The following is a 25,025-nucleotide window of genomic DNA, read 5'->3' as shown; positions in this document are numbered from 1 at the left end:
CCAAATCTAAGCTGAGAAGATTTTTTATTTTAAATTGATTTTGATTTTTTATGTGTTTTTTTATTGCAATATATAAAATTAATAATAAGGTGTTTAAATTTTTTTTAAGTATTCTGATAAAAAAATAAATTTTTAAATAAAAAATAAATTTTATTTTTGAGGCACCTCAAGAACTGAAATTTTGGCAAAACAAGATGACACGTTAACTAGAGAATTTTTTCCATAAAAATATTGGGGCTCGTTCACCTAATTTTATGTTTTTGTAAAAATAAAAACATAAATGGACACTAGGGCATTTCTAATTGAATGTCTGGCCACTTTCCCTTTTTTATATATATAATTTTGTCTTAAAAAAAAAAGTCAATACTTATTTTTTCTATTTATCATGCCTTAAATAGTTGTTGTTTTTTAATTATTTTATATATTTTTTAATTTTTTAAGATATTATTATAATTTATCTATAATATTTTTATGTATTATATAATTGAGATTTAGTTTTAAAAATAATAAATATTTATTTTTGAATAATATTTCTAATAAGTATAACTTTATAATATATTTTTTTAATTTTATTCAATCAATATTATATATGTGTCTATTTCTATTGTCATTTGATTAAATAAAGAATGTATATTAATTAATAGAGTTATTGAATACAATCAAGTAAATGATTTGTATTACTAGATCAAGTATCTTCATTTATATTCATCTCTTGATTTTTCAAGATATATATTTAGTTATTGTTATTAATTTCTTTTTATTTATTGATATAAATGGCTCTTGTTTTGTTTAATTGTATGTATACATAAATGTTTTTATTTATATTTAATTTATATTTAAAAACATGTTGGAAAAACTTGTTTTTTTAATTTTTTTTTATTAAAAAAAATATCCAACCCGTATGTGTCACGTTTGAAATAGCTAGTAAACTTGATAAAATGTTTGTGAAGGCCAATTAAAACATTAAAGACATTCCAAATAAATAACCTAATAGCTTTTCTTTTTTTAAAAAAAAATATCCTTGAACGAAAATAGCATAGGATAGTGATTTTTTAAAAAAACAATAGCATGTCTTAAAAGAATAATGACTCAAAAAATATTTTTTTAAAAAAAAATAGCATAGGAGAATGAGCTGCGTTGTTCTAAACAATGCAGCCAATATTGTTTTTATTTTAATTTAGAAATTGTGTTGTAAATTAAACCCAATATTTTTGAACAAAATACATTATCTCACATCAAAACAAGTGAAGTTGTATGATTTTTGATAACAATGATTAAAATACATTATCGATCCCACACGGAACACATTTGTTATGTTTGGTAAATATATTTTTAAGATATCATTTGATTTTAGTGATTAAAACTAATTCTTTAAATTTTTCTTTTTAATTTTATTCAACAGATATGAATTACTCGATTTTCTATTTTTTTATTACTTATATATATATATATTATTTTATTCATCTGTGTCAAGTAAATTTTTCTATACTAATTGAATCTTATTTTCCTTATTATTTTATTATCTAAAAAAAATTAGATATTAAAAATTTTATTTTTTTTATCTAAAAATTCGAAGTTATACGTGTAAAAACAAAAGGCAGAAACACATTGTACCGATTATTTGTTTTTGGAGGACTTGAAGCAAACGGGAAACACACTGTCCCACATCGAGCAATAATTGTCAAGTATCTTCTTGAAAAAACGTTGGAATCCAATAACACTGTGTATCGAATTTTTGTCTTTTAAGTACTTGAAGCGAACAGAAACACACTGTCCCACGTCGAGCAATAATTGTGAAGCTTCCTCTTGAAAACATGTTGGAATCCAAAAACACTTTGTACTGATTATTTGTTTTTGGAGGGCTTGAAGCAAACAGAAACACACTGTCCCACATCGAGCAATAATTGTGAAGCATCTTCTTCGAAAAATGTTGGAATCCGAGGGAGGTACCGTTCAATCATTGTTCGTTCTTTTCTTTGTTCAGCAGGACTTGAGCGAGACGGTGAGCTAAGCTCTCTTCTCGGACAAAAATGCCCTTGAGCAAAGAGATAAATATTGTCCCACATCGAAGAAAGACAGATAGATCGAGCTGTACATTTATGAGAGTAATCTACCAGCCAATGAAATAAATTATCTTAAGAATAATTTCTATATATTTATGATAATTTTTAAATATGTATTATTATCCCAAAAATCTGTACCCAACCATGGTGTTGTTTTGGAAAAATCCATCTTTAAAAAAAAAAAATAAGCGCGTTTTTAACTATCCTGTATTTATAAAGTTTTATTTATTTATTGGATTTACATAATATTTAATAAATTTAAAAATAATATGTGTAAACTTACCTAAACATCTTCAATTATATATAAAAAATAATAATAATCAATCATCTATGTTGAATGTTTACGCTGACAAGAGATCAAGGATAAGGATTTGACTAATACACTGTTATTGAGGGCGGCTGGTATTATATAATTGGAGTAGTACGACTGTCGGTGGTCGATTCCATCTTTGAGGTGTAACGTTGTTGTTCTACGTGCTAACCCTATCCATATTTATTATTCTATATTTTATTTAAAAACATGTGGGAAAATATTGTATATTTTTCATATATATAAATTTATTGTATAAAGTGTTTATACTATAAACAATATTTTAACACTTGTGACAAGGTTGTTAATTCCACATTAGTAAATATTTTATTTTTTTAATTGAAATAAAATATTTTAATTTTAAAATATTTCAGCGTATTATTTTAAAGTTGTATTGTTCCCACACACATTTAATAAATACAACTCAAATTTAAGATAAATTAATTATAAATTATATAACATAAATATATTATCAAAAAAATATAATTTTAAAATTTAAAATATTTCTAAATAGTCAAGATTAAATAGATTTTTAACTTAAAGTAATTCAACTAAAACAAAATATTAAAATATGATGAAATTAAAATCTTTTAACATAAATATTTTACATATAAAGTTAGGTCAATACTATCAAAACTAATAGGATCTAAAGCATCTCTTACTTTGCTTAAATTCAACTTGAAAAAAAAAACATGAATATAAACCATATATATTAGTGATAAATCTAATTTTAAAAAACTAATATCATTATTAATGAAAATAGTAATAATAATTTTCAATATTATTATTAATATCATACTTGGATGGTTTAATTAATTAAATTGAATCAGATTCAATTTGATTTAATAACTTTTTAAAACCGAAACGGAACATGTGGAATGAAATTGGAATATTCATGACGAAATTTAGTTGAAAAATCTGAAACGAATCAAGATTTGAAATGAGATAAAAATTGTTCCATTTTGTTCTGTTTTTCAAATTGTTATGAAATATTTCGACCATTCCAGATGAAATGGAACGTAATTGACAACCTTGCTTATGAGATGTGTTTTTTTTAGTTAACAAGTATTGCAAGGTCGTTCGGTCCTATTGCCACTAGGATCTAATTGTTACCACTATATGGGGTTGGGTCTTGTGGCTAGCAAAACCGATTAAATGGTGTTGGGTTCTGCCCTCGATAGGACAAATCAATGTTGGGTCATGCCCAGAAAGATCTAATACTTTAATTTTTTTTTATTTTTTTATTTGTTTTTCATATTATAACAAGGAAATGAAAGAATAAGAGTTTTATTATATTGTATAAAAGTTAAGTGAAGATAATTTTTTTTTATTTGAAGTTGTGTTGAATTTTTTTATAAAAATATATTTGTCTTTATGTTTCAAAAATAATAGTATATTAACAATAGTGGTGAATGTAGTATATGCATAATCTATTTTAGTAAAAAAAATAAAGAAATAAAAAAAGAGTAAAGTTGTCTCACCTGAAGGATTATATTATCTTTAATGGATATAAACAAGAATTTATTTAATAATATTATTTTTAAAAAGAAATCCTAGTAATTGTATTATGTTATTTTTATTGTTTTATCTTAGACTAAATGATTTATATATTTTAACAAACTTTATTAATACTTAAAAAATAGTTAAATATTGACATAAAAAATTAATATGTGCATATTCTTAATACATGTTCACATATAATCGCAGTAAATTCTTTAATACATACATACATACATATATATTATCATATTAAAGTTGAAGGAACTCTAAATAAAATTTTTATTCACATCATATACTTTATTTATTTGTATTATATTAGAAAATTTGTTTATAATAAAATCAATTACAAAACAATTCATAAATATTATAATATAATATTATTTTAGGTAATATTATCAAGGTATTAGATCTGAATCTGTAGCTAAACTCGTGTTTACTAGATCCTACTGCCTTGTAGGACCCATAGGACCCAAAGACACTAGAGTCTTTTACCAACAAGAAGACATAACAACATAAGACAATGGTGGGTAGGAGGACCTAGGAGTATTGGGTCTTAGTGTCAGCAAAACTCAATGATAGTGGGTTATGCTCCACTAGGACTCAGTAAGAGTGGGTTCTGCTACCAGCATAATTCAATAATGTTAGTCAAATTTATTTTGTTTAAAATTTGGGTTGATAATTAGCCTATAGTAAACTGATTGACTCGATAAAAATCAAATAGAGTTTTGTTTTTTTAAATATATTTTTTCTCATACTCAAAAACACTTTTTTTATATATATTTTTTAGTTGGTTGCTAATTCATTTCAAAGTTCACTATATAAATATTTAAATTTTTTTAAAAAAATATAAGATTTGAAACTTTAATCTATATAAAAAAATTATATTTTTCTCAATATGAGATAAAAAAACTTTTATTATCTTAATTAAAAAAAACTTTTGTTATCTTAATTAATTTAGTGATATATCTTAATTAATTTATTAAAAAATAAATTATTACAAGTAAAAAATGATAACAATATCTCCCCAGCAAATTACTTGGGTTGGACTGTATAACGATAAAAGAGCAATCATGGAAAGTTTTTATGTTATTTAAATTGTAATTAGTGTTATATTGTTAGTTAATTTTAAAAAATATAAATAGAAGAGATAATAAAATTTATTTTTTATACAAAATAATAAAATATCTTCATAGGAATTTTTTTCTATATAAAATGGATTCAATTAATTAATTAATTGAATGTTATTAGTTACTGTTTAAATACTATAAAATTTATGATATTGATTAGCTAAGCTACTTTTTTCAAATTAAATAATATTTTTTAGACAAATATCAAATATATCTATTAGATTATTATCAATTTGATACTCCAGTTATTTTTTATTCTAATTTTATTATTAAATTATTTTAATTTTTCAACTAACTATTTAGGATTTATATTAGAATACTTAAAGGTAAACAATGACATCAGTTTTTACAAAGAAAGTATAATTAAGATGAAAATATAGATAAAAAAACTTAAAAATTAAATAAAGTATTTAATTGAGAATTCAAAAAAATAAATTAAGAATAGAAAATTGATAATGAAAATTATTTTTTGAAAACATTATGAAAAAAAAAACAAAAAAATAGAAAAGTGTCTTTGAAACTGTAATTCTAAACTCATTTATATTCTGGATTGGAATAGTAAAATAATGATTTTTTTCTTCTCTCCAAATATCATTATATGGCTTGTCTATTAAAGATAATAGAGTCTTATTATATATTTTTTTGCACTATAAAATTACTAATTTACTCTTGAAAACAAAAAAATATTGAACTAACTTAAAATCATCAATTCTTTAACTAGCATTCATATGCTTTTTCATCTTTACATTTTGATTTTTTTGTTGTTATCAGGTTGAATAATAGGCACTTTGGTAATTGAGTTATGTAAATATTATTAAAAACAAATGAATTGATACATGAATTGTATACGCCAATACATGAATGATTGTCTCTAATGTGGTACTGACAACTTTATTTCATTATTTTCACCTTACGTGTCAATTTTAATGCTTCAACTTTTGTATTTTCAAAACAACTATTCAATTTACTTTTTCTTTAAATTAGTTCTTGTTTTTTTATTAATATTTATTTTATTTAAAATGATTTGTAAAGTTAAATTTTTTCCAACTTCATCTTTATTTAATTTTTGTTTATCTATAAAATTAGGTTCTTGTTCTTTTTATTATTAATTTTTTTATTTTAAATTTTTTTAATTGAATTATTTTTTATTTTCACCTCTCATCATTTAATTTAATTTTTTTCGTCAAATATGATCCTTATTTTTTATTACTATTTTTTTTCTTTGGTAAATTTGTTAGATTTAAATTTTTTGATGAATTTTTTTTATTCTCCTTTTAAATATGATATTATCATCTTATTTTTTATAGTTAATTATTGTTAATTTTTAAATCATATTATTAAATTAACCAATCTTATTAAACTTATTCAAGTTAATGATGCATTTCTCAAATATTTTTTATTTTTAAAGAATTTTTAAAAATAAAAAATATATATCTTAATTACAATATTAAATTGTATCGAGTGCATACAAATATACAATTATGAAAAGAAGAGTTATGCCATGAAGGACACCTGTACTGTCTCCCTCGAGAAGAGACCGCAGCGTGGAGAAGGGGGAAATTGATTATCAATTTGCTGCTTGCGTGTAAGGTTACGTGGTAATTCAAGCTTTGGTCGCCCTGTACGCGTATGTATTCGGTGCCACGTGCTAACCGACAATTTATTTATCAAATGTATCGATTAGCTAAGTTGTTTTTTAAATTAAATAATAATTTTTAAACAAACATGAAATGTATCTATTAGATTATTATTCATTTTTTATTTGAGTTATTTTTTATTTTTATTAAATTTTTTTAATTTTCCAAATAAAGATTTGGGATTTATGTTAGAATATTTGATAGAAAACATTAAAGATAAACAATGACATAATATTAGTTTGTATATTTACACTGTAAAATACATATTCAGTATTAAAATACCTGGTTTCCTTCAAAATATTTTTAAAAAATTAAAATTAATTTTTTTTAAAAAAATCTTTTAAATCAATTTTTATTTTTTAAAAAAAACTTATTTTCATGCACATGACCAAATCCTAAAAAACTTTTAAGCATATTTTTTATTAAAAAAATAAAAATAAAATTGCATCCTTTTCATGTTAAAAAAATGGATATCGTAACCAGTTTATGATTATCCATTAGGATTTGGCCAACATATCAAAAATCTTTTTCCAATCTTTTTTTAGGATCTAGATGTAGACTTTAATATTTATGGGGTGTAAATTATACAATAAAGTACACCCTTAGGTATTAAAGATATAATATGTAAATAAATGCGATGTTAGTATTCAGACTTTAGAATGGTTAGGATTTAACCCTATAAGGTTGAGACTCTCTCATGAAGAGAGATCTGCCTTGAGCCTTAGATAAGACCACTAAATAGAAATTCAATATAAAAATAATCAAACAACAATACAGCTTACCTTAGGTAGGGTGCACTAGGGTTGATACGTCTTCTCCTTGCACAACCGGTCTCTTACTTAGACTCTCGTAAACTATAGGTTCCTAGTAACCATAATACTAGGTGGCGACTCCCAAAAACTAATCATAATTTTCCAACACACAACACCCCTCATAATGAGGCACAACAAGAGCCTCCGCCATTGCGCCCCTCACGACAGATGGCGACTCCACTAGGGACCACCTTGTCTGGTTGGACTAAGCTTTGCTTGTTTTTTTTTCTTTAATTTTAGTTTGCATTTTTTTTGCTTTAGCATTTTAATTTTGCAAATAAACCCAATTCTAGGTTAGGTAAGGAGTAGTGATCCGCCTCATGACTTTCAGTCGGGGTTCAGATTTGTGAAACATCCAACTATAAGATGAGTGTTTACTCGATAATGGTGGTCACAGTATGCCCCAACCATTCTTTGTAAACCCTTATACTGCCTTCACGTGAGGTGGTCACTAGATAGTTCATAGACCCTTTTAAGATTAAATAGAAAGCCTACCTATCATGTAATTACCTAGAACCTTCCTTTAGAGCATGATCTCCCTACATATTCATTTTGCATGAGTTTTTGCCATTCATACCCAATACATATGCATTTGCATTCACACGCCTACATCCATCCATTGTAAATAAAATACATACTTGCATCAGGTTGAAATATAGGTCCTCAAAAAGCCTATAACACCCGACTCTGAGCAAGAAACATGGAAGATGAAAACCATGCTCACCGTGACGTCTATTTTCAAGAAGAGTTAGAGTCTCTAAAAGCAAGTGTGGCTCACCTCACTAGCTTACTCGAGCAAACACTTAGAAACACCTCTAGTGAAGGTCCTTCCAATCAATCAACTATTTTTGCTCAGCCTTCAACAACAACTCAACCTAAAGAAACAATGAGTAAAGATGGTCAAAAACCTCCATACGATCCAGCATTTATACACTCAATGCCATCAGCACTAGCCCCTGCAGTCATAGATCCATTTCCCAACGAGTCCCATAAGACTAAGTCATCTAATAACATTGATCAAGATACGATGGTTGCGTTGGAAGCCTGGATTAGAGCTATTGAAGGGGTAGACTTGTACGATCCAGTACGAGCATCAAAAATATGTCTGGTCTCAAATGTGGTTGTCCCAAAAAAGTTTCATGTTCCTGAATTCATTAAATACACTGGAACATAATGCCTTATAACACATTTAAAATCCTACTGCAACAAAATGGCAGAAATAGTACACCGTGAGAAACTACTTAGTGCGACCAATTCCTCCATCGTTCCTTGAAAAGACGCCGCCCGAAACATCAGCTTAACCTCCTAATCACGTCTGTGACCACAGACACCGGTAGCCTCCTCCTCCGCTCGTCAGCAGCTCCTGCAACCGTTTGGTTGCATGCAGCACATGAACAGTAAGTGTTCACGTTGCTGCTATAATTAACATGAAACTTAGGTTGGGCGAATTCTGGCCCAACCCAATCAGCTAGTCTGGCCCAGTAAAAAAAAACTAAAATTCTGGGTCGATATTGGCCCAACCATTTTGGGTCGATATTGGCCCATCTCTTCCAGGGCTGAGCTCGGCCTAATCAGCTAGGCTGACCCAGCTCACATGTTTTAATAATATTTATTTAATATATATATATATATATAATATAATATTATTTATTTTAAAAAATTTCTGAAACAAAATAAAAAATTCTTTTAAAAAATTTTGTGATTTTCTTAAATATTTTTCTACTAATTTTGCATAATATCACTTTGTATATTTACACTATAAAATACAAATCCAGTATTAAAATACTCATTTTTCTTCAAAATATTTTGAAAAAAAATTAAAAAAATTTCAAAAAAATCTTTTAAATCAATTTCTACTTTAAAAAATAATTATTTTCATGCATATAGCCAAATCCTAAAAAGTTTTTAATCATATTTTTCATTAAAAAATAAGAATAAAATTGCATCTTTTTCATGTTAAACCAATTTATGATTATACATTAGGATTTTACCAACATATTAAAAATCTTTTTCCAATCTTTTTTTAGGATCTAGATGTAGACTTTAATATTTATAGGGTGTAAAATTATACAATAAAATACATCCTTAGGTATTAAAGATACAATATGTAAATAAATACAATGTTAATATTCAGACTTTAGAACGGTTAGGATTTAACCCGATAAGATAGAGACTCTCTCATGAAGAGAGATCTGCCTTGAGCCTTAGATAAGACCAATAAATAGAAATTCAATCTAAAAACAATCACACAACAATGCAGCTTATCTTAGGTAGGGTGCATTAGGAGTGATGCATTTTCTCCTTACATAACTAGTCCCTTACTCAAACTCTCACAGACCATAGGTTCTTAGTAACCACAATATTAGGTGGCGACTCCCAAAAACTAATCATAATTTTCCAACACATAACACCTCTCATCAGGAGGCACGACAAGAGCCTCCTCCATCGCCAAATGACATCGTGCCCCCCGCGACAGTTCTTACGAGCATCATTTGTCTTTTGAACTGTCATATTCAGCAATTGAAACAAAAGATCACATCCTTTTTGGTTTTATCAATAGAACGAGAAGGGACTCGTCAGCCACCAGACCAATGAGTGTGTTGATACCGATTGACGAATTCTTTTAAACTAGATTCCAATTCTTGATACCATTTAACCCAAAATAATAATTATGTAATATTCAATAAATCCTCAAGGAAAGTAACCTCCTAATAAGATATCTCACACTCAAACCCGAAATACCTTAACGTCCAAGAAATATCTGTTTTTTTTTTAAATCCTCTAAAGAAAACCAAACCTCACAAAATTCCTTTGAAGATATCAAACTAAATTACCGAAAGAAATCATGTAAAAAAAATAGAGAGAGAAAGAGACGTTATGGTTTAATAAATTAATTTTACCAGAAGTTGTATGCATTTATCATGGAATTGATCAGAAGTTAGGAAATGACTATAATATTGGATCACAGCTTGAATGTGAATTTTTTTAGTCTTTCAATAAAAGCTTTGATAGTGTGCTTACTGAATTATTAGAAACAAATTTGATATTATTGTTAAGAATATAGAAGAACCATCGCAACTAAATATTTGAAGTTATTGAATCAACAATAAGTTTACATGATTTTCAAGGGAGTTCAATGTTCAAGCATCTTACTACAAGAAATTCAGCTAGAAGATACTACTTGCCTTAGTGATATTCAGTGTTCCTTCTTTCAAGTGTCCAGAAAAAGAAAGAAAACTCTGCCATCAAGAGAAAGGATAGCCAATTTAATCCTGTAAACTGCATTTTTCTTTTTACTATTTAGTATCTCTTCTTTGCTTGGTACCCAAGCCAGTGCACCCTAAAGTTTCCCAAAAAAGAAGGCAATCTCTGTCCTTCAGGAAATCAAAAGGCAACTAATTTAAAGTTTCTTCATTCTTACAACTTGCTCTTATTTGCTTGGTATCCTAGCCAACTAAAATGCTAGCAAAACTCTCTTTTAAACACTGTTTATTTCAATTATCCACATCATTATTAATTATTATTGTTATTATTATTACTATTATTTTGGAATTGTGGAAGCTAAATCAAGGGACAAGGCTAAAAAAATATCAAAATTAGGAGCCATATCTTAATTAAATTTATCTTTAAGAAATTGGATCTCTAAAGGTTCAAAACTTCACGATTGAGTTCTTCCATCCACATTTTCTAATAGATTTCATCAATAACGCACATTCTATGCAATGAAAACGACATTGTTAATGTGAAGGAAACATGATGTTTTTCATTAAAATATTTTCCTAATTTTGGAGATGAAAGGATAAAATTTAAAACTTTTTAAAATCAGGGATCAAATTAAAAAATAATTTCTTAGAGCGTTCAATTGAAACCCGCCATATAATTAGGAGTCTAATTTGAGACTTGTTCCTTTTATTTTCATCGTAGAAGAATTACCACGCTCAAAGTCATATTGATTGAACATTGTAGTGTTATTAATGAGTGTTTCTAATCCTTTTATTTTCACTAATTTATTTTGTAATCTGATGATTAAATTTATGAATCCACCGCATTTTTTTATATTTCTCGATACATTTTTAATTATGTGTTTTTAAAAACTTTACACCATGCATGCATTTTTTATTTATAAAACTGTTACACTCTAATTTTCATGCTTCTTCCAACAAAAAATAATCAGATATAACAAAATTAGTCTGTATATTGTGGTGAAAATGAAATGATTTGCAATGACTAAACAAAAGAAATGATTAATAGTTTGCATATATGTCAATTAATTGATAAAATTCTTGATAGAATGAATTTTAAGGATGCAAAGTATAACTTCTAATACGACAAACAAAAGAGCAAGAGAAAAACATAAATCTCTTTTAGCTGAGATTGCGCAGCTGAGATCTCTTTTAGCTGCTTTAACACAACATCAACAGGTGCGTAGAGCATTTATAGGTGGTTTTTCGGAACAAAATGATGATCAAGGACAGATTAACCTTCATAAAAGAAAAACAAAAAAGATATTCTTTTTATTAAAGAATAATATAAATTATATTTTAAAAATTAAGCTATAAAATTAAAATGATTTTTTAATATGGTATTAGAATCTTTAATATCAAAGCCTAGATAATAAATTTAAAGTCTCTTTGATTATCTTTATTACTATTTAGCATCTCTTCGTTGCTTTGTACCCATAACTATGGTTTGTGAAAGCGATTTTGCATGCCGTTCAAATCGCAAGACTTGCTTGTTCTTATGCCGGGGGTGAGTATAGAGTCGATGCTGGAATAAGCGACTCCCAAAGCGGCTTCTTGTGATGAAATTAAGACTATACGATAATAAAATGACAAAGACATGTTGGACCAAGCAGAAGTTTAAGAGAGCTGGGAACTAAAGTAGTTCGATTATGCAATATTGGCAGGAGATCATCTGCTAATCCGAGCAGGCAATGCCTTTCATTGTCCATAATGTTTATTTATTCAAAAATTAATATAAATAGACAAACATAAAATTGATTGAATTAAAAAAATTATGCAAGGTTATATATATTATAAATACTATCCAAAAATAAATATTTGTTATTTAAAACATAAAAACAATTATATATGAATTAAAATAATCTCTTTAAAAATTAAATGCATACAAAATAATAAAAAATAATTGCTATTTAAATGAAGAAAAAAAAAGAGAAGATTTTTTCATTTAAATATAAATTTAAAAATCATTCTGAAAAAACATATATTAAGAAAAGACATTAATTTAAAAAAAAAACATTTAGAAAAAAAAAAAAGGAGGAAAAGACCAGGTATTGTCTCAGCGCTTAAAGGCTTTGCGTGTGGGCCTGCAATTTTCAACAAAAATAGAGGAAGAACATCGTGAGGCCATTGATAGATATCTGAGAGATAATACAGACATGTCCTGTCAAGTTCCACTGAGGTATGATGCCAATTTCCTTTCTCGCTATCCTTTTCCTCAAGTAAAGTGTCGAATGGAACAGTGCAAAACCACTTATTTATATGGTCAATGTCTTTTTACTGCACAAGTCTTTGTTTAACAGCAATGCATGATTATTTGTCAAGTCACAAGTCTTTGTTTAACAGCAATTATTTATACGCATGACTATTGAAAAGTTTTTCTATGGTTATGGAATTCAAACTTTTCTATGTTTGTTGTTGGAAAAGTTCCTTTGAAAAATAATTCATAGTTAAAAGAAAATTTTAGTAAAGTACTCTCTTCCTCTCCAGATTCCTTCAAATCCACTTATCCAACATAAACCCATCAAAAGAACCTCTCATTAAAAAAGAAAAAAAAAACCCAAATTTAATGAAATCATATTGCATTTAGTCGATTACTGAGGGAGGAAGACTTCATGAAGATAATTTGATGTGGGTAACGGCAGTGGTTGTTCACTGTCTTCCTCTATCTGCACCTCTTATTGCTACTGTTTTTGGTGGGTTTTAACGCTAGTCGTGGTATCGAAGCTTCAGAATTGTGGTGGCTGTGCTTTTTTCAGAATTGCAGAAGGCTTCAGAATTGTTCATTGTCTTCCTCCATCTGCACCTCTTCTTTTCTCATAAGAGTCTTTAATTTTCGCTGTTCATTTTAAGAGATTTTTTCAAAGATATCCCCATTTACCTTTTCATCTTACAAAACTGTTTTTTCAAGGGTTCAGCGAGAGAACTAGTTTCCACAGTTGGGGAAAAGATGACAATGCTTAAAAAATTGCCTGAAGAAGTCTTAAATTTATGGAACAATTGGGAGATTCGAGGAATGGTTGTGCTTAGTCTCTTACTACAAACCATCCTCATCATATTTGGGTCTCGGCGAAAGACCAATGCCAGAATCTGGATTAGGATTCTCGTTTGGTCTGCATACCTATCAGCAGACGTGGTGGCAACTGTTGCCCTGGGTACTCTAGCCAGGAGCCAAGGAGATTCATCATGTGACAGTTCAGAGAAAGGAAACAATTCCATCCAGGCATTTTGGGCGCCTTTTCTACTCCTGCACCTTGGTGGCCCAGACACAATCACTGCATACTCGATTGAAGATAACGAGTTGTGGTTAAGACATTTACTTGGTTTTGTATTCCAAGTCGGGGTGGCTTTTTATGTCTTCTCAAGGTCCTGGGATAGCGGTATCCTCTCATTCATAGCGATCCCAATGTTCGCTGTTGGCATTGCAAAGTACGCAGAGAGGACTTGGGTGCTCTGGTCTTCATGCTCCAAGAGTTTGAAAAACTCTTCTCCCAGAGATTTTTGGCGTTCTTTTAGTCGTACGGGAATATCAAAAACTCCTCCACATGACCACCAGCGAGGTTATCTTCTTCAAGCTTATGTTTTTTCGTATATATCCAAGTCTATGATGCAGGATCTTGTCCCTGGCATTCCTTCACTAATAAGATGCCGGGAGCTGATTTCAAAAAATACAGCAGACGATGCCTTCAAGGTGGTAGAGGCTGAGCTTGGATTGATATATGATATGCTTTATACTAAAGCGCCTCTGATTTACTCCCGTGGCGGAATCATTCTTCGCTGTATCAGCTCTCTGCTCTCTGTTACTGCGTTTATTACCTTCCAGGTCAAGATTGACAAGCATGACTACTCAAGGACCGACATTGCAATCACGTATTTATTGTTTGCGGCCGCTGTTTTTCTCGAGTTTTATGCTTTTTTATGCCTTGTTTTGTCTGACTGGACAATGATTTGGTTGATTTCCAAAGGAGGGAACGCCCTGAAGGCAACTTATTCTCTGATAAGGAAGTTACCTAGAGGCGAGAGGTGGTCGAGATCCATATCACAGTATAACCTGAGAAGCTCTTCCATTGAAAGAGAGCCACCTAGATGCTTGAAATTTCTGGGAATCGATGACATGATGAGGCAGATGCATGTGAATCGGAAAGATTTGAATGGAGAACTAGAAGATCTTATTTTCAAACATCTTCGAGAGAAAGCTGAGAAGATTAAGGAAGATTTGAATGTCTGTGATAAGAATCACAGAAGTAAAATAATAGGTCAGAGGGGAGATGGTGTGCTAGAAAGAGAGGGACTGTTACGGGACTACAAGTGGTGCACGACTGAAGTAGAATTCAGTCGGAGCATTCTTGTCTGGCATCTCGCAACAGAGATTTGTTATCGTGCTGATATTAAAGACGGAAGCAATGTCTCCACAGAAAATGAAACAAGCAGATGCCTATCTGAATACATAATGTATCTTTTGGTGATAAGACCAAATATGCTCTCTAAAGGATTCGGTGATGATGAGGCATATCAAGAAACCTTGCGAGAGTTGCGGGATCTGAAAGGTCCTCATGATCTAGAATTGCGCAACAGTGAATAATGTGGTTGTGACGATGCATCGTTTCAAAGGCGCTGGAAAACAGAAAAGTCAGTGCTACGTGGTGTGGGTGTGCTCGCCAGGCAATTGCTTTCATTGGGACCCGAGAAGCGATGGGGGACGATAAATGAAGTTTGGGTAGAAATGGTTGCATACGCAGCAGCTCATTGTCCATGGAAAGAACATACTCATCAACTGAGAAGAGGTGGAGAGTTACTCACTCATGTCTCCCTTCTCATGCTACATCTTGGCTTGAGCGCGCAGTACGAATATAATGCAAATGCAGGACCTATTGGTTTATTGAAAGCGGTAAGTATACCAAAAATCCTTCTCAGGTACCTCGATAGATAGATAGATACTGTATTTTTTTAGGCGTCAGAATAAAATAACAAATCAGATTATTTTAATTTGTTTAATTCATTATTTTGGAAATTCGTAAGTAATAGTAATTATATGTTTCCGGCAACATTTGTTTAGGCGTCAGAATAAAATAACAAATCAGATTATTTCAATTTCATTGTTCTCATTTGGTTTTCTTCATTTTATTAATGAAGTGATTTTATTAATCCACGTGGATCGTGAGTCTAGTCAACATTGATGCCTTCGTGCCTATGAAAAATTTGGAATAAATGATTAATATTAGATATTTGCTTCTATTAACTGATAACTACTCCATTTTCTGACAATAAATTGATTGATGGTTCACCGCAATCTTCAACGAAAACAAAAAGGAGGAGTATAAAGAATATCGCGAGGCTGAACGCAAATATCTGGGAGGTATTGGAGCCACGTCAGGGGATGAGGTAAGTTCCACTTCCATCTCAATACTTTAAAACCTTCTAATTTACCCTATAGTTTTCTTAAATAGTTTCCATTTTGTTTTTTCTTTTTTTAAATAATATCAAAGCTTTCAATTTTCCTTACATTTCTCTTTTACTCCCTCTCATATACCCATAGAAGTTATTATTTGCATAAAAACACTTAAAAACATTTCCAAAAAAAATATTCAAAAACCAATTTTAAACAGTAAGCTTTTTAATGATTAGGGTAACATTGGTAATCTTAAAAACTAGAGGGATAATATTGAAAACGTTTAAGCTATATGAGCATAAGCATAGCATTAACATCAATCGAAGCTAATTTTTAGTTTTCCATACTTATCTTTATTGGATACAATTCTTTGCATGGTACATTTTAATTAAAAAAAGTCTATTGTCCATAAAAAAATCAAAATACTTTACACTAATTATCTCACAAAATTATTCTTAAATAATATATATAATAATTAAATATACATGTAAATTCAAAAATGGAGATCCAATATATATATAGGTCAGATATATAATACTCTACCTATCTTTATATTCAAATGGTTGGATTGTATTATCTACCATGAAAACAAAAGCACACCCATACATATCTCCTTTCAAATAATGGAAGGTAGAGCTTTTCCAAGTCAGTACAATTATCGTGTCCAGTTTTTGTTGATTTTTCATACTTGATCAAATGAATTTATTTTTAGTAACAAACCAGACATAAGGCACATGCTTTGCTGTGGGCTGAGCTGATTTTTTATATAGTGTAAAAAAACAATGTTTCGAGCACTGTTATTAGATTTTAAAGAACAAAAAAATATCCAAGACTCGACACCTTAGAAAAAGAGCTAAAAAAATAATAATACTCAATCCTTTAGAATAAAAATATAAAAAGATAAAATTAAAAAAAAATATCAATGATAAAAAAATATTAAAACACAAAGCACGAGTAAAAAAAAATGTGATTGTCAAAACTCATGAGTAGAACCAAATAGATATGATAACTCAACATAAAAAAAAATAGTAAAAAAATTTTAGTTCTAAAAATAATTGAATTTTGAAGGATAAAATAAAAAAGGATGGAAAAATGACATTAAAAAAAACTTGGGTCATCCGAATAAGCCTTTTACGTGGATCATGATATAGGAAAAACCTGATTGAAAAGAAAAATAAAAAAATAACTATCATCAAAATAAATTTATAGAACATTAATCAATTGTAAGACAACCAAAACCCTGGGTTGAATTATATTTTGGTTAACTTGTGGAAAATCCAGTCAAAATAGGGTCAAAATCTATTGACTATTTTTCTTTTTTATTAATTCAAAATGGTATTATTTTGAATTTTTTATATATACCACAAAAAAAATTTGGTTGACTTGGGTTCACTCAAGTTAAACCCACTTGACCTGTAACCCAATAATTGTCCCAGATTTACTTTGGGTAGGGCATAGAAAAAATAGAAAAAAATCAAGGAGACCAAATCTCTATAAATAAAATATCGAATGATAAAATAAAAAATTTAAAAGATTAGAAAAGGCATTTGAGAGAGTACGGACCTCATTTGAAAAGAAAAAAAACTAAAAGGATAAAAAAAAATTCTGAATTAAATGGAAAAATTGAAAAACAAATTAACAAATAAATCCAAAATAAAAAATGAAAACCAAGAGAATGAGCACGCGCCTTTCCACTATGATAGGGGTGATGAGAAGCAACAAACACCTTCTTAAAAGGTAACGTTCAGTGCAATTTTAGCGTTGCATGTATCATCCAAAAAGAGGACAGAGGCCCCAACTTATTGGCTTATCCGAAACACGGATGATTAAATCTCAAATATCATCAAATATTGAATTAAAATGAAAAATCATATTCATAAAAGAATAAAAAATAAAAGAAAACCAATTTCCAACGAACTTAATGATGATGGATGCAATTTTTATTCTTTTTTAAATGACTGAAGCCAACTCGATTCAATTATAAGAACTGGTGATATGGAATATGAGGCCAGATTACAACATAAAAGGTAAATCCAAAAAAATAACAATACAAAATCTCCAACCAACCAAAATAATTAGAGATAAACTTGAAAAAACAAATTAAAAAAAGAAGTGGTTTAAAAAATATATACTTGAAAAGAAAGAGAACAAAATTTGACATAAAAAATAAATAAAAAATTATAAGGGATGAAATTGAGAAACAATTTCAATAAAGAAAAAGATAAGAACAAATTAACAATAAAAAGAGTGAGGATCATATTTGATACAAAAAAAATATCGAGGATGAAATTCAAAGAAAAATTAATTTAATCAAGGATTCAAAACCACACACACCATAATTAAAAGAATAAAAATAAAATCTAATACAAAAAATCAAGTGAGGTATGAAATAAAAAAAATAACTCAATAAATGATTCAAGATCAAATATATTTTAATTAAAAAAATGTGAACCAAATCATATATAAAAATCAAGTGTCAAGAGATGAAATTGAAAAAAAAATAATTTAATAAATAATTCAAGATCAAACACATTGCAATAAAAAAAAAAGAACCTAATTTAACTTAACAAACAAATAGCCATGCTTTCTTGTTTTTTTGCAATGGCCAACATGGTTTTTTAGGAGGAGAGAGAGGAGAGAGGAAGGGAGGGAAAAACTCGTGTCCAATACTCTTCTGTGTCATGACCGTGAACACGTGCCTTTCCACTGTGATAGGGGTGATGAGAAGCAACAAACACCTTCTTAAAAGGCAACGTTCAGTGCAATTTTAGCGTCACATATATCATCCAAAAAGAGGACAGAGGCGCCAACTTGTTGGCTTATCCGGAACACACACCATCCATCTTTAAATTTAAATAATAATTTATATATATTAAAATATCTAAATATCTTTAACACCACTTGAGAATTACAACAAAACCATATAAAAAATAAAAACACCCTAGCTAATAATCTTAATTTTTTTAAGGTCAAAGGGTAGGAATGTAAACACACCGTTTTTGTTTTGCAAAGGACAAAAGAGCCCATTGCCTGAAGCCTAGTTTTTCTTGCTTTGAAAGATAAATAAGTTGTTACATTATAGTAAAAGAAATATATCCAGATCATTTTATCCTTGATAAATTTTATAATGACTAACGTATTCTTTGGTAAAGGTAATTGTACCTCTAATTGCAAGCACAATCATTTTTTTAATAAAGGTAAAATAGTAAAAACAATATGTCTAGAAGCAGAATAAATCACTGGTGTCTTTTTAATTTTTTTTTTTGTAATATTGGTGCCTTTGTGTCTAAGAGAAATTTGGAATAAATGATTAATATTAGATACCTGCTTTTATTAACGGATGACTACTTGAATATCTGATAATAAATTCAATTAATATCACATGGAGCAGCTAGAAGAATATCACGAGGCTAGAGACAAATATGAGGAAGGTATTGCAGCCATATCAGGGTCGAGTCCCGAGGAGGTATGTTCCACTTCCATCTCAATACTTTAAAACCTTGTTTTTGTTTTTGCAAAAGATAAAAGAGCCCCTTGCCCCAAAGCCTTGTTTTTCTTGTTTTCAAGTGCAAATCTTTTATTACAGTGTAGCAAAAGATGTATGTCTGGACCATTCTGTCCTTCATAAATTTTATAATGACTAATTCATCTTTCGGTAAAGATAATTGTACGGACCTCTAATTGCAAACATAATATTCTTTTAATAAAGATAAAAGAGTAATTAAAAACAATGTTTCATTTCCACAATAAATCACTTGAGTCTTTTTAGTATACTTTTTTAATATTATCCTGCCAGGTTTTCTCTCTCTCTCTCTCTTTTTTAAAGGAAAAGACAAATTGAAGACCTGTTAATTTTCCATGCTTTGCACCCACTCTTTCTATTATGTTGTTTTATTTTTAGAAATACCTTACGTACATTTTCTTTATCTAGTGTTGCACAAGTTTTTACACCACATATTTTTTTAATTTAAATCCTGTTTATTTTTATGATTTAAAAATATTTAAAAAATATTTAATTTTAATTTATGTTTTCTTTATTTTAAATTTATTTTTTTATATATTTTTATATCATTTTAATATGTTGATATCAAAAATAATTTTTTTAAAAATAAAATATTTTTTCAATGTATTTTGAAATAAAAAATATTTTAAAAAATAATTATTATAACGATCACAAAAACCCTTTAATCAAGGTTGCACTTAATTTGCGTACTTCAAACAACATGCATGCATCGAAAGCAAGATTGTACTTAATTTGGTGACAAGTTTTAATCAATTAGTATTAGGAAATTAGTCAAACTACTTTCCCTATATTTATTGAAATGAGAAATTAAATTGAAATTTATGACACTCCTAATTTCTATTTTTAAATAAAAATAATTTGCATTGATTAATCACTAATTTCTATTTTTAAATAAAAATAATTTGAATTGATTAATCACTTACTTGTTAATTACTAATGTCGAGCTAACAATGTTGCTATTTTGAAGAGTTTGAAATACTCGAAAAGCTGGCGACAGATACAGAGCATGATCTTAAGCATAAAAAGCGAGAGCATGAACGGGAAGAGCAAGTGCTTAAGGTGCTTGAGCACGAAGAGCTAGTGCTTGAGCGCGAAGAGCGAGTGCTTGAGTACAACAAGCGAGAGGTTGACCAATTGAGATCTTATTTAACAGCATCAGCTCCACAGCAAGGAATTGATTCACTTCTAAGAAGTTTGCCAGCACAATCCGATGATGAGATCAGTTTAATTATTTAAGTGAATTAACTAAAATAAGTTCGTACTGGCAATAATATTGTTGGGCTTCATCTTACATGCATGTATTGAAAAAATTGCATTGATGACCATCTTCTTACAGAATCAATTCTTGTCTTGTTACTGTTAATGCAAGTGCCTTGTTACTGTTAATGCAAGAGCCATAACATCATCAAGTGCTTATGATGACCCATTCAACTTCTTAGACTACAGGTACTTACTTAAAAATTGAGAAGTTTCTATAAGGTTAATATATCAATTTAAAAACATGTAAAAAGTGATCCATTTGTTCTTAGATGCTAGTTGAGAGATTTTTTGGGATTTTTTTGAGAGATTATAGGGATTTTTTAGGAAAATAAAAAATACAGTTGTGAAGGGACGACTATTAAATCAATGTTCCAAAGTAACTATATTATATTTACAACGACGAAAGCCAAATGGGATGCCATCGCTACAATATATTTTGATGGCACTGAACACCTCACAAGCTTATGATCTTAAGAAGAACATAATGAGACTTAAACAAGTTTGGAGGATAAACATACTACAACAAATGTATATGGAGAGAAATTGATTTTTGCCGCTGAAATCCAATGAAATGTGAGGTTGATTTACAAAGATATAATTCTATTTTACAATAGTATAGAGTTCACACATTTTTAGATAAACTAGATAATTCTCTTGAAAAAATTGATGCAATGATATATCTAGATACAGGAGTACAAGAGTGACACTCTCACCTTATTTTTCACTATCCAACACTTTATTAATTCTATCTCTTTAAAATAAATTATTATCTATAAGCCTAGCTACGAAGAAATTGAAGTTTCTGTATGTTTCATAATATTTTCAAATAAAGTGTTTTTTTATTAACATAGATATTTGGGCTAACTTGTGCTCACCTTGACTAATCTCACGGATCCTGAAGTTAATGACCATGTAAGTTTCTAGTGGTCTTAAGGTTTGTGGGACTCGAACTAATGATCTTTGGATAATAAACTCAGGATTTGATCAATTAAGCTACACTTTTCAAAATTAAATAAAATGTTTTTTTTTAAATTAACGTATCGGCCAGCTTGCACGTATTTTAACTAATTTCATAGATTTTAAAATTAAGGATCATGTAAATTTTTAATAATCATATAAACTTTTAATAGTTGTGAGATTTATAATAATTGGATTAATAATTCTAATATAACTAGCTATTCCTTTCAAGTTAAATAAAGTGTTTTTAAGCAATATAAAAGTTGATATCTCTTATTAAATCTTGGGTAAAGTTGATATCTCTTATTAAATCTTGGGTAATTAAGTTTGCATGACATTTGATGTGAATCTCAGGTGACCTTACAATGACCATCACTGTCATTTAAATTCTTGATTTGGTACCATTGTCCTTGCATTGATGCTACGACAGATAGAAGTTCTTGAGATTTTCTTAATGCAGAATTTCCTTTAGTTATAATCATATATATATATATATAAAGTCTCTATTAGCTTTAGTTATAATCTCAATTAAATATAATGCTGACACAAACTTGTCCCTGCTGATTTAAAATGAAACAAAGAATTGGTTGAATTTATGCGTTTTGCTTTTATTTGCTGACCATCTGCAGATTTGCAATAAATTTGAAGAGTGAAATTTATTGCTTTCTATATATATATATATATATATATGTAAAGAAAAAGAAATATTGTGATTAATTCTTGTTAGGTGCTTAAGGAAAAAGGAACATTGTATTCCCAGAAATGAAGTCAGTAGATACGACTCATTATTGCACTGATGTTCAGTGTTCCTTCCCTAAAACAGAAAGCGAACTCTGTCTATGCAGAAAAGAAAATGCAATTAATTTAAAGTTTCTTCATCCTTGTAAACTGTTTTCTCTAGTGCCAGGGAAGGAGTGGAAAACTCACCAGCAAAAAAAAATAAAAATTAATAATAATAAAAATAGTGGATGAGAAGAGAAGGGAATGACTAGTAATTAATTATTTTCCAGCGGAGATGGCTTCGGTAGACACTAGATAGAGGAGGTAAATTGTAAAACACAGACGAGAAATGAGAGACGAGGCGGCTGGTTGGGGCGGCTACCTTTTGGTTTGGTGTCGGGTTATTTATATTCTCTTGAAGTGGTGGTTGCACCGGTGCGGTATGGTCTGGTTTATTAGGTTTTAGAATTTTGAAATTAAAACTAAATCATATTAGATTTTTTTAATTTTTTAATTATTTTTTATCAGTTGATTTTTTAAATATTTTTTTCAATTTAATTGATATTTTTTTTCTCACCCCTAGACTAAATAATCATTAGTATTAGATGGATTTTTTCATAAAAAAATCATTTTACAAAATGCCTATTTGTTTTCATGTTGCAAAAACGTTTTCATATTTTTTATTTTTTTATTTTAAATTATTTTAATATACTATATAAAAAATAATTTTTTTAAAAAATAAAAAATATTACTTTAATATATTTTTAAATAAAATATACTTTAAAAATTAACTATTATTGTAATCCTAGACATGCTATAAATTGTTTTCCGATTATTTTTACTGGCAGTATTTTTTGGTAAGTTATCAACAAATATAAATTACCGCAAAATCTATCATATCAACTATCAAGTGAAAGAAAAGAAAAGGCTATGCATTAAATTAGTACCTTCCTTTCTATCTTCTTTTTTCTTTTAATATAAAACGAAAAACAGATTAAATTTAACGAAAGAAGGTAGCTAGCAATGTATGATTAAATGTGTTTTATAAAAATATTTTTTATTTTTAAAAATATATTAAAATAATTTTTAGATTTTTTTTATATTTAATATTAACATATCAAAATAATTAAAAAGCACTAAAACATCATTCATTTAATATTTTTCAAGCCAAATACATTCAAATACAATTCCAAAAACAAACAGTAACTAAGAAGATGCTGGCTAGAGAATAAGCAAAACAAAGAGTAGTAAAAAAGGAAAATTAGATGGATTCATGTGGTTTGATATTTTTTTCACTTTATTTCTATTATTTTGTAGTTTGTTAGTCTATTTAAAGGTATTGTAAACCTCTGAAAATTTTATGATATCCAAACTATAACTAATAGTATTTTATTAGTCACTTTATAAGGTTTACTTTGAAAAAAAAAACATATACAAAAAGAAGAGAGAAAATAAAATTAATGTCCCCCAAAAAATAATGAAAACACCTACACATTTTTAAATGTGTTTTTAAAAATCTTACACCATGCATGCATTTTTTTTATAAAACTTTCACATTCGAGTCTTTATACTGCTTCCAACAAAAATTAATCAAACATAACAAAACTGGTCATATTACATCTGTATATTGAAGTTAAAATAAAATTGAAGTTGACGAGTCTCCAATTATAAATATAGAAATGATTTGCAATGACTAAACAATAGAAAGGATTAATAGTTAGCAATTTAGCATATATGTCAAATAATTGATAAAATTCACCACAGAGCAAGAGAATAATAAAAACATGTACATAGATCCGAGAGTTTGAGTATAAAGACCAAGAGATTGTGCAGTTGAGATCTCTTTTAGCTGCATTAACACAGCAACAACAACAGGTACATTGGGCATTTCTAGGAGGTTTGTCGGCACAACATGATGATCAAGGGACAGATTAACCTCCATCAAAACAATAGGACTGCTACATTATTACCGTGATTATTGCCGCTAAAAATTTGCAAAGCCTTTGCCTATCTCGCTACTCGAGAACGAAAAGATACTGGACAAACCCGTTGTTTTAATCATCGAGAGGATGGCTATCGTTGAATAGGTTATCTATCCAAATTTCTGAAATTTTTCTGTGTTTTGAAGATGCAAAATTCCACTAGTGCAAGGCAGAAACTTATTAGTAGTAAATGGCAGTCACATGTTCAAACCTTTGGGAAGTTTAGTGCTTAAAACATCATATTGAAATTCAGAATTCCTTATTTTGGTGTCCATAAACCATAGTTATTAAACCCGGTTCAGGGATTGACTTAACCAAGGGGTTAGGTTTCGAGTTTCATAGATCAACTCGAGTTAACCTGAAAAAATTAAAAACAATAAAAATTTTAATATTTCATGTGAACAAATCCATATAAATATAAATTATATATATTGTAAACAACGAAGTTTAAAAGAATATTTTAAAAATTTTTTTTATCCCACATTAAAAAAATATTAAATTAAGTT

General features: G+C 28.6%; 1 protein-coding gene across 4 annotated transcripts in view; it reads left to right on the top strand.

Moving 5' to 3' along the window:
* Positions 1-21,010, top strand: part of LOC105136642 (uncharacterized) — a 33,324-nt gene extending 12,314 nt beyond the window's left edge. The window contains exons 2-5 of one of the 4 annotated variants that reach the window (XM_011042060.1): positions 13,385-15,576; positions 15,999-16,070; positions 19,469-19,543; positions 20,568-21,010. In XM_011042060.1, coding sequence (XP_011040362.1) covers positions 13,639-15,270 — 1,632 coding nt within the window. In that variant the 5' untranslated portion in view covers positions 13,385-13,638 and the 3' untranslated portion in view covers positions 15,271-15,576; positions 15,999-16,070; positions 19,469-19,543; positions 20,568-21,010. Of the gene's footprint in view, positions 1-13,117; positions 15,577-15,998; positions 16,071-19,459; positions 19,544-20,567 lie in introns of those variants that run through there. The other 3 variants (XM_011042059.1, XM_011042062.1, XM_011042061.1) reach the window with 3 other exon arrangements.
* Positions 21,011-25,025: the final 4,015 nt, after the last annotated feature.

The sequence above is a fragment of the Populus euphratica genome, unplaced genomic scaffold (genome assembly GCF_000495115.2).
Source record: "Populus euphratica unplaced genomic scaffold, PopEup_1.0 scaffold133.1, whole genome shotgun sequence".
NCBI lineage: Eukaryota > Viridiplantae > Streptophyta > Magnoliopsida > Malpighiales > Salicaceae > Populus > Populus euphratica.
The sequence above is the reverse complement of the archived record's forward strand: the minus strand, read 5'-3'. Positions and strand labels throughout refer to the sequence as shown.